Source organism: Lacerta agilis, chromosome 5 (genome assembly GCF_009819535.1).
Source record: "Lacerta agilis isolate rLacAgi1 chromosome 5, rLacAgi1.pri, whole genome shotgun sequence".
NCBI lineage: Eukaryota > Metazoa > Chordata > Lepidosauria > Squamata > Lacertidae > Lacerta > Lacerta agilis.
Window position 1 is genome coordinate 73,124,896 of NC_046316.1, and position 11,302 is coordinate 73,136,197.

The following is an 11,302-nucleotide window of genomic DNA, read 5'->3' on the forward strand; positions in this document are numbered from 1 at the left end:
TGTCTCTAATTCCTTACTGACTTGGGTTCAGCCCCTCTGCAGCTGGTCCTCTTAATATGACTGGTTCATCCTCCTCTCATTCTGGGCTCCTGCATGAGGTGTGTTGTAACACTGTACGACACATGTATTTCCCCCCCCCCCCCGTTCCACTTCATCTCTGAAAACATTTCAACTCTTCCTTGGAAAAAAATTTTTGCTAGCACAATCACTGCAAGGTGGAACTACTACACACTTATACATCACCAAAAATGGAGGCAATGCATCACCGAAAAAGAGGACACAGACCTGCATATGTTAATTAAGACTGCAGTCTTGTGGACACTCATGGAACGCAGTGAGCTCCACTTCTTTGAAAACATGCGCAGGACTGCACTGTTATATGTAATAGATGAGTATAATAATTGTAATAGATTTATAATACATCTCACCACTGTGACTAGATGGGCTGCTGCCTGGGTGCTATCTGTTGATGGGCAACCCACTATGTTATGGGAGAATTTGGAATCTTTAAAACTAGACTGTTCTGGGTGGTCAGATGCAGTCGGGTCATACACAACCTGTACTACTGGCCAGAAATGGGTATGAAGACAAATCCCCCCGCCCCCCAAACCCCCCTCTACATTTCCATGTTTTGTTAAGAAGGCTGGATACTTAATATTCAATGAAATGGATAGATTAAGTTGCATACTTTTCTGATCTCCCCATAGAATGCATAACTACATAGGCAGACACACTGGGGATTCTTGAATAGGTGTTTCCATAGGTGTAGCTATGGCAGTTCTGTTAATGTACTAATGCAATTTATAGTCGTCTATAAACAGTTAAAATTGAGCCCTGTGTTGCTTCTAATCTGGGCGCATAGTTTGCCGACTCGCAAGCTGAGGCTTGTTAAAGCCTAGTCAGCATATAATGGAACGCACCATGTGGTTGGTAACATACATGCTGCCAAGTGCAAAGTTAATGAGAAGAGGAGGGCGAACCCTGCAAAAGAACCTCTGATGACTTTCAAGTTGACCGTGTGGTGCATTGTTTTCTTCTTAGCAGCAATACAGCAGCAGCTGTGGTGTTTTAGGTTTTGATAGATGGACATGGGGTATCAGGTATGAGGCAGGTGGTCATGGTTTGGTCAAAATGAGCTTGTGTGTCAAATGCAGAGGCCTGGCAGGCCAAATTTGGCCCATGACCTGGAGGTTCCCCACCCCATTCTACTCCCAGGCATTTGATTCTTAGCTTATTTTTTATGGCGAAGTTTATTTTTTCTTGTGCAAGAACGCTGTTCTTAATGGTCATCATGTTGATGCAGTTGGGAAAGGGAGGTGGTTCAGTTGCTGGGAATTAATGTATGATCATTTTATTTTATTTTTTTACTTCTTTGCATTTGTTGAAAGTTGCCCTTGCAACCTTTGTAGATCAAGCAACAAAAGAATATGACAACAATGGCACAATTACCGGTAATTAATTGTATAGATGGAGCCCTATTCAGTCACGAGCTGCAGTCTGAGGGTTGCACAGCCCACATAGACGTAAAGCACAGTTCCTACTGAAGTGGTAAACAAACTGTTTTGTTTCCCTTGAAGTTCCCCACCTGCATAATAATTGTTGTGTGAGATATTTATGATGGATTCAAGTAGGGAACAAACTATACTTGCTTTAATAGGCATAAAAGCTACTGCCCCTCCCCCCCCCGCCCAAGAAACACCTGACAAGTAGAAAAGTATGCTGTGCTTTATTTTGGCTGGCTATATTATGGACTTTTTGATGCAAGCATCTTCTTCCCTCTCTCTCTGCCTCACTGCCAACATTACAGAAACTGAAGACCTTTCTACTGCTGACTGTTAATGGGTAGGCTCCCCTTATCTTGTCTCACTTTTAGCTCGTTTTTTTAATTGCTTCTTGCAAGCTCTTTAAAAAACACTTTCAAGTCTTTTCAATTACAGGTAGGGAGCTGTGTTGGTCTGCCATAGTCAAAACACACGAAAGCTCATACCAAGTACTAAGTTGGTCTCTAAGGTGCTACTGGAAGGAATTTTTTATTTTATTTTGTTAAATCTTTTCAAGAACTTGCAAGGAAATATTGCAAAAAAAGCGAATAGATTGACTGACACTCTCTACTTATTTCCCTTCCATTCTCCCAAACTTTCCTGGCAGTGGACAACAGCACCCAATGCCTTTGTCTGACACCCTTCTCTCTCTTGGAATGCCTAGAATTCTGCAATGATTTCCCAAGGTTCCTGTGTCTGGGATGCTGCTTTTGCAGTGTTCTAGACACCTCAAGAAGATCAAACCTATCCATTCTCAAAGAAATCAGCCCTGAATGCTCACTAGAAGGACAGATCCTGAAGTTGAGACTCCAGTACTTTGGCCACCTCATGAGAAGAGAAGACTCCCTAGAAAAGACCCTGATGTTGGGAAAGATGGAGGGCACAAGGAGAAGGGGACGACAGAGGATGAGATGGTTGGACAGTGTTCTCGAAGCTACTAACATGAGTTTGGCCAAACTGCGAGAGGTAGTGAAGGATAGGCATACCTGGCGTGCTCTGGTCCATGGGGTCACGAAGAGTCGGACACGACTGAACGACTGAACAACAGACACCTCAGTGGAAGTAAGGCAGGGAGAGAAATAATTTGCTCATAGTATTGCTATTGACCCCTTCCTACTCCCAGTAAAGTGTCTGAAATGGGAGAGGGTTCAGGCTGCTGGTGGTGGTACAGACAACAATACAAGCTCAGGCCCTACTTTCAGAAAACTCCAGACTCAATTTCTGTTGGAGTGAGGCATTCTGAACTGGAAGAATTTGCATTCTGAACCACCCCCAGCTGCTGGGTTAGAATTGGCTATACAGAAATGCATAAGCAGAATTCTGCTTTATCTTCACTTTGTTCCAAATACTTTCTCTATCAAGGGTGGCCACTCAGGGCTTCTTGGCTGTAAATCTGGCCAAGAAATGTAAGAAAACGAACCTTGCTTGAGGATATTTTTCATCGTACTGTAAGGGTAATGTTTCTCATTTCACCACTCCAGTAGGAACTAGAAGCAAGCAAACAATTCTTTTTTCCAGAAAAAGTTAGAAGTTGATATACTTAATTTAACCTCTCATTTTGCCCTTCCTCACTATAAAAAAATAATATTTGGCATCCCTTGCCGAAAGTTGAAAGAAGTTGAAAAGGAGCTGATTCAAGCATTTCACATGCCTTTGGCGCACCCTTGTTTTAAGGAGCAACTCTGTTTTATATCATGGTTACACCCATCGTTAAGTTTAGGCCCCTTACTGTTGTGCAGCATGTCCTGCCAGCACATATTTACCCACTATATTAAGTAGGTAATTATCTATTGCCTATAACGTAAAGGAGAAAATAGTTGTTGGCATCTGTCTGTCTCAAGACACAGTGGAGTGAGCCTCCGGGGGTGAAGTCAGACCGCTGTTTTAGCAGCACTGAAGTGACCTCCCTGAGGTGCGGGCCTGAGCAGTGCGTATGAAGGTCTCGGCCTGCCCAGATGACAAGACCTCCCCTCTCAGCCTCACAGATGTGGTCCAAAGGAAAGCAGAGCCATATGTTTGGCTTCAGCTTGGCTGCCGGAGTTGCCGGAGTTGCCGGAAGGAGGCGTACAAGGCGCCATCCGACTGTCTTAGGATTTACTCCTTAGCCATTTCTTCTCTTGAAGATATTCCACAAGGCAGTCAATGTTTGGGATCAGAGTTTTCCTTTTCATAGATGGACTAACTTCCCAAGTTGATGAGATCCACCTGCCCCTCGCTTCCATCTGCAGCATGTGCAGAAACCGCCTTCTTGACCATTGGACCCACATATGGTCTCTACAGCATGCAGTGCCATGTAGATCAGCCTCTGGCCTCACCATCTCTTCTACATGCTTCTCAGAGCCCTACCAGTCCCTGACAATAACAGACTACTTTCCACAGGATGCAATCACTAGAGCTCATTATCCCATAAGTATGTGATGATGCCCATTAGCATATCTGTCTGTCTGTCTAATTTAGTTTCAGTGTTTGGGTATTAGGAATAGCTGTGCCCTCTTCACAGAAGAGTACGTTCAATTAAAATGAATGGCTGTTAGTGTCCATTCACTCTAAAGTCACTCTAAAGTCACTCCTTTGCTGGCTCAAATTTCAGTCATTCAGAATGGAATCACATCAAACAACAACCCAATTGAAAATAAAATGCATTTTAATTTGACAGCAATGTAGTGCAAATGTTAGAATAAGAAGTTGCCACCAACCAAGAAGTCTATGTAGATATTCCAGTGTCCATTGCAATAGTTTGATTTTCTTGAGTTGTATACCTAGATTTTCGTAATTTGATACAAAAAGCCTTTTCAACAAATTGTCGGCACAGGAATATGTATATCAGTGGGTCCATACATATATTTGCAGTTGCTAACCAGAGGGTGCTTTCTTTAGCAATGTATAGTTGGTTCTGCATACTGCAGTCAGTATTTTTGCCAGTCTGGCTAAGAGTGTAAGGTACTCGGGCGAAATGAAAAGGGCCAAAGCAGATGAAGAAAACAACTACAATTATAAATACCTTGCTCTTTGCCCTTTGTTTGATCTTGCACTCTGTTGTCTGGGTTTTTACATAAGAACTATAGATCTTCTTAGCAATAATTATATAAAACAGGAGCATTAAGATTAGCACAGTCCAGAAGATGAGCTGGCATATGTAGTTGACAGCTTCATGCCACTTCAGTCCCAACTGATTCTTCAGGGAAGCACACTTCCTTACAGAGAGACGTGTGGCTTCACGGTTTGACAAAATCATGTTTGGCAAGGAGAGGGCGAAAAAGAAGAACCACACAGAGCCAGAAATAATTTTTGCTGAGGTGACATTATGCAACCAAAACTTCCCAAATGGCCGAACAATCTTGAGAAACCTGTCTAGCGAAATAAGTCCAAGGAGCACTATGCTTATGTACATTGTCTCGTAGAATACTACAGCCGAGAAACGGCAGACGAAAGCTTTAAGTTGCCACAGCCCAAGTTCTGAATCCGTCAGAATCTTCAGTGGCAGCATCAGTGTCATTATGAAATCAGAAAGCAATATATTCTTAAGGTACACATGGAAACTTGATTTGGTCCGAATCTGGAAGAAAGCCAACAGAGCCAAACTGTTCAGCAGAAATCCAGCAAGGAAAAGAATGCCGTAAAGGACTGGGAATACCACATGGGCTATCCTGGTGTCTCGGTGGCATTGTCCAGCCAAGGATGTTGTCCCATTGGAGATGCTGAGACTTCCATTCATGGTTTGAAAGAGAGACTGAGGAAGAATGATTTAATAGAAGGTTAGAACAGCGACATAGAACACTTCTAGGTTTTGGAGAAGAGGAATTGTGGCTTAACTCCCTTCGGCTATCACTTCCCCTGCATTGTTCAAGACACATGTTTGCAAAGATAAAACACCTTAAAGTGTGTGTATGGAGGAAGTTGCGGTGGAAAAGTGGCAGCCAGGTTAGGAAAGTGGTAAAATGCCCCCATTTCACTGCTGCTGCTCCACACTAAAGTGGTTTTTCTCTTAGTAATCGTAAGGATCCCATGTGAGTGCTAACACTTATTGCCGCCCTCCCCAGTTGCATGCATAGTTCCTCAGGCAATAAGGACATTTGTAAACAATTTATAAGGAATTTATGAACAAGTATGTTTTTGGGTGCTAAATGCACCTGATTCCCTCAAACCATAAGGAGTTTGCATCACTTAACCACAGGATTAGCAGGGCCAACATACGTAGCGAGGGTCTGTACTACATTATTAATGGTTTTTAAAAAGTAGCTGTGTTCCCAAAAAAATAAAAATAAAAATTATCCAAGGCTCCACCTCATGTTTGGAGCTAGTTATTTCTTCCTCTGGATCGCGGCCACTGAATTCAGAAAATAACTCAGAAGAGACTGTATTGTATCCCCAGCTGGGACAATACGTGCCCCCCCCCCCCCCCGGCCATGCTGTAAATAGGCTCCAACAGAACTGTGTAGAATAGAAAGCTTACTCTAAACATGATTGCAGTGGGGCAAGAGTGTTTTCAGAGGGGCTCACAGTTGTCACCCACCTTGCTGAAAATGCCCCCCTAACACATTAAGACTTGTGGGGGGAAGGGTCTTCTTTTGGCTAATCCTCTCTTGCCGACTACAGTTTCCAGGAAGATCTTCTCCAACCCTGCTCCAGCATTTAGAAAAGCTAAAACACTCTTTTTTTCAAGCCAAATCACTGGAAGAGTGGAAGAGTGAGTATTTGTATGCCTGCATCTGTGCAAGAATGCTATACGTACGTATAGGAGAACGTGTGTGCTCTCTCTGTGTGTGGTCACACCCATCTCTGGCATACAGCTGCTGTTAGGTTGTCCATCAAGAGGGAATGTGTCAATAAGCTGAAAATGTGTATCCGATTTAGCAAGTCAGGGCTAAATCTAAACAGTGCTTCCTCTCTTGATACCTTGTTGTGTTCAGTAGTAAAGCGTTCCATTTCATTGTGCTAACTAACTACAGCCTTGTAACTCTAGACAACAAAGTAGATTAGATCTCATCCTTACCAGTGTAATTAAAATGGATTGACTATATAGGCAGACTTAAAAAAATTTTTATTTAAAAAATAATAATTCAGTGAATCAACATTTCTAAAAGTAGCTTGTTAATAAAGATCTTTAAGACAAGCAGATGGCTAAAATAGCTTACCTCTTCTTGTAGGAAGTTGTGGCAGCTAATCCAGGTCTATGCAAGTGTACTAACGTTAGAGAAATTTAGTTTCACAAGCAGTCTTGCATCTTCTTATACTTACATTTGTTCTTCCTCATTTTTTTTTACCACCCAGGTTTCCCTCCCCCCCCCCCAGCCACAAGCCTCAATGAAGGTTTTCAAACAGTTGGCTGGTCCCATCTTATTCAGTGTGTTTTTGTTTCCTGAAACATTTTTAATGCCTATGTCTTTTAATTAATATATTTTTGCAGGCTAAGTGCCATTGCAGGGATCGATTTCAGTTCATCAGCAGTCTTATCAAGCCGAGTCTAATATTATACAATGTTTAGTGTGCATGCATATGCACCACCTAGAGCAGGAATAGTCAATGTAGTGTGCTCCAGAGGTTGTTTGGCTCAACTCCCATCAACTTCACTCAGCAAAGCCAACGGTTGGGAATGATGGGAGTTGCAGTCCTTTATACAGCCTGTGTGGCCCATTTTCCACACTGACTTGCAGAGGTTCTCCTGGGTTTCAGATAAGGGTATTTCCCAGCCTTATCTTCAGGTGGTTTTGCAATTTGCATTTGCTAACTTTTGGATGCCTCTACCATTGGCTTACTGCCCTTCCCACCCTTTTCTGTTTCACAACAAACTATAGTTTTGTTTTTACATCTAACTATACTCTTTGCTTGCTCTCCAAACCATGATTGCCTTCAAGGCAAGTCAGCTCATGGAACAGGCCCAAACATCTGATCTAAGTGTATTACTTAGGCTGATAATTCAATGTGTGTGGGGGGAGTGTTCTCCCAACTAAGCTTGCTTCCTAAGCAGTGGAGCACAGGTTTTCAGCCGATGGGTCAGGATTCACAGGTGGGTCATGAGACCATCCCAGGGGTGTTGCAGCAAAGCTTTTGCTGCCGTATTTGGCTCCAGGTAAGGCTGACCAAACAAAAGAAGCACTGCATATGTTGTCTGGGCTAAAACACATGTTTCCAACGAGACACTTGTTTTACCCATTTCCATGGAGTGCTGCAAAGTGCCAGGAGAAAGTCAAGAGCCTTCTTCAATAATGCTTGTAGCAAGGGAACACTCTATGGGACAGGAACACTGCGTTCCGTTTCTAGTCTGTTTCTGTGGCTTTCTAGATTTTTCCCCAGAATGTTAACTATGCTGGACACTAGAACACAGAAGTGTCCACTGTGGTAGATAGAATGCAGAAGTGTCTGTTGCGGTGGGTAGCTTGGCTGCCCAGCGGTTGCCATGATGGCAACCACTGGGGGCCCAGGAAGTGATGTCTCGCTACAGGAAGTGAGATCTAGAAGGAACAAGGATGCCACATCATCTGCACTCCACTCCTTGCAACCTGGGCTGGTTGAGAGGAAAGTTCTTTGCTGGACATAGAGGGTAATCCAGTTGCAGATGTCTCTGTACAATTGCCAGGTTCTTAATTGCTTGAGTGGTCCTGCTTTCATTTCCGTCCTCCCTGAATCACATACTAATTTCTCCCATTTCAGACCACTTGCGTACTTCACTGGTTTTCATTTAGCAGTAATGCTAGGGAAACACTATGTATCTTACTCTGTGAATTGCCATTTTGAGTTTAATAATGTGCATTATTAGCACCATTTTTAAATCAAAAGTGCATATGTGAAAGTGGGCCCTATGTTACGAGTTGGAAGCCAGAGGTGGGTCTCAGGTCCGGATCAATTGAAGCCCACTGTGAAAGTAAGTGGTAGCATTTTGCTGGAATTGCAAATACTTTGCTGTGCATCCTTATTTCCTTCCTTATTTCAGTACAGTGGTACATTGGGTTACAGGCGCTTCAGGTTACAGACTCCCCTAAACCAGAAGTAGTACCTCGGGTTAAGAACTTTGCTTCAGGATGAGAACAGAAATCATGCTCTGGGGGCACGGCGGCAGCGGGAGGCCCCATTAGCTAAAGTGGTACCTCAGGTTAGGAACAGTTTCAAGTTAAGAACGGACCTCCAGAATGAATTAAGTTCTTAACCCGAGATACCACTGTAGTTCATTATGAAGCTCTCTGATCACCAAAGCAATAAATGCTTTGGAATATAATTAGGAACATACCATTCTGGTTGTATCAGGCCAAAGGCCCACCCAGTTCAACATTTTGCTTCACATGGTGGCAAGCAAACAAGGCATGAAAGCCCTTTCCTGCTGTTGTTACCCAGATATTGAGTGGCACACTGCCCTTGTGGGGAACCTCTATCCCTTGGCCTTAAATAGTCCTAGCAGGGTGTTCCAGTTAGGCCACAAGACCCTTTCACCCATGCTGTGGCCACCTGCCCTACACATGACATCATCCCTGACATGGCTGAGATTGGCTGCACTGCAGCTGGCAGAGTTCTCTGCCAGCACCAATCAGCTGACGGGCACCGAGGCGGAGCCCCTTTGAAGGTGCACTGACATACTGCCTCTGAATGTGGGACTTCTGTAGCAGGTGGAGTGCACATGTGTGGCCTTGCCTATTTCATATAGCAGTTCATGCTTTCAGCCTTTCTCTGTTCTCTTTTTAATGCTTTTCCTTTATGGCACACATACTTCTCCTAAGGCTATCATTTGTGCACGGTCTGAGTTAACTTTAGCATGAAGACACAAAGTCTCCTAGAACAAATTTCCCTTACAGCTGCAGTATTTACAAGAATAGGCAGTGGCTAATTTCTGTTTCTTTGGTCACATGAAATCCTGTTTGTGGTCCCCTCTTGAGGAAGCACAGAGGGGAGTGAGTTGCACATCAGGGAAACTGTTGCTTTCATTGGCCAATCTGCAAACTTCTGGTGTGAGAAATGGTTGGCACGGAAAAAAAGAAGTAGAAGTGAGAATAAAATTTTAGTCGGGGTTAACATGTGTGGGATAATGTGTTATTTAAGTTTAATCATATGAAACATCTTCAAAATGTAATTATAGGAGAATAATAATAATAATAATAATAATAATAATAATAATAATAATTATTTTATTTATACACCGCCCATCTGTCTGGGTTTCCCCAGCCACTCTGGGCAGCTTCCAACAAAATATTAAAATACAATAGTCCATCAAAGATTAAAAGCGTCCCTAAACAGGGCTGCCTTCAGATGTCTTCTAAAAGTCTGGTAGTTGTTTTTCTCTTTGACACATGGTGGGAGGGCGTTCCACAGGGCGGGTGCCACTACTGAGAAGGCCCTCTGCCTGGTTCCCCTTAACTTGGCTTCTCACAGTGAGGGAACCGCCAGAAGGCCCTCGGCGCTGGACCTCAGTGTCCGGGCAGAACGATGGGGGTGGAGATGCCCCTTCAGGAATACTGGGCCGTTTAGGGCTTTAAAGTTGATACCTTAAATTCTAATAGCATAAACATGGTGTGATACTTTGAGGTACTTTTGTCTTTTTAATAGCTAAGCTTAGCTGTCATTTAAACGTGTATGGGGCTGTGTCCTGGCGCATGGGACTCCTACCATGCTCCTGTTGCTGCTGTGCTGCCAGAAGCTAAGGGAGCAATCCTAACATGGCGAGGCCATTGTTGCATCTGCAGCTCTGCCATGTATGAGAGCCAGGGCGGCAGCAGGAGGCAGGCAAGAAGATCTCTGCACCAGCCTGGTGCAATTGGGCTGCATTGGGTCAGATGCTTTCACACAGCAGCAGCACTGCGGCAGGCTCAGGATGCATTTGGGGGTTTTCTGCTTGTGGCTGCTAATGGGGAATCACACTGGTAGTACTTCTACCCACATGTTCAGTGGGTAGAAGGGGGAGGTCTACACCAGTAGACTGAAGCTGCAGTGGCAGAGCTTCATGCTCTGGCACCGGGGGTGGAGAGCAGATGGGGGCATGGCTGGCGCGCATCTGGGGGGTGTGGCGCACTGCCCGCAGGGGCGTGGTGCACGTCCTGGGGTGTGGCGTGCCACCTGCCGGGGCGTGGTGTGCGTCCTGGGGGTGTGGCACCCAGCACGGGGGGGGGGGGGCAGCTGTGATGGCACCCGGCTGGGATCGTGGGGGCGGTGCGCTCCCCCCACTCCCCTCTTCTTCCATCAGTGTGAAGCTGGTCATCTGTGTTTATGGTTAATAGTTTCTGCTGGCTCTGCTTACATTTCATTTTGTTTTGTTTGGAAAAAACATCATGGAAAATTAGAATGTATGTATATCTATATCGGTCTGTCTGTCTGTCTGTCTGTCTGTCTGTCTGTCTATCATCTATCTAATATACTCCCTCCCCCCCCTCTCTGTTAACTTAAGGACACTGTCATTGCAAAACCTTTCACCGGAAGAAAAAATGAGTCCTGATTTTTTTTTTTAAGCCATCCAATGCAGTATAGGTAAAGGTAAAGGGACCCCCGACCATTAGGTCCAGTCGCGGACGACTCTTGGGTTGCAGTGCTCATCTCGCTTTACTGGCCAAGGGTGCCGGCGTACAGCTTCCGGATCATGTGGCCAGCATGACTAAGCCGCTTCTGGCAAACCAGAGCAGCGCACAGAAACGCCGTTTACCTTCCTGCTGGAGTGGTACCTATTTATCTACTTGCACTTTGACGTGCTTTCAAACTGCTAGGTAGGGAGGAGCTGGGACCAAGCAATGGGAGCTCACCCCATTGCAGGGATTCAAACTGCCGACCTTCTGATCAACAAGCCC

At 44.5% G+C, this 11,302-nt stretch overlaps 2 protein-coding genes across 2 annotated transcripts in view; one reads left to right on the plus strand and one right to left on the minus strand.

The window, feature by feature from the left end:
- Positions 1–11,302, plus strand: part of MED12L (mediator complex subunit 12L) — a 177,262-nt gene that overhangs the window by 87,463 nt on the left and 78,497 nt on the right.
- LOC117047378 (P2Y purinoceptor 13-like) lies at positions 4,165–6,766 on the minus strand. The gene is made up of 2 exons (XM_033150445.1): positions 6,677–6,766; positions 4,165–5,271 (listed from the first exon to the last, which is right to left on the minus strand). The coding sequence occupies exon 2, from the start codon at positions 5,254–5,256 to the stop codon at positions 4,246–4,248; it is 1,011 nt and encodes a 336-aa protein (XP_033006336.1). The 5' UTR covers positions 5,257–5,271; positions 6,677–6,766; the 3' UTR covers positions 4,165–4,245.

Bases quoted from the DNA above. Each gene is read 5' to 3' on its own strand.
- LOC117047378 (XM_033150445.1), bottom strand. From the start codon at position 5,256: ATGAATGGAAGTCTCAGCATCTCCAATGGGACAACATCCTTGGCTGGA.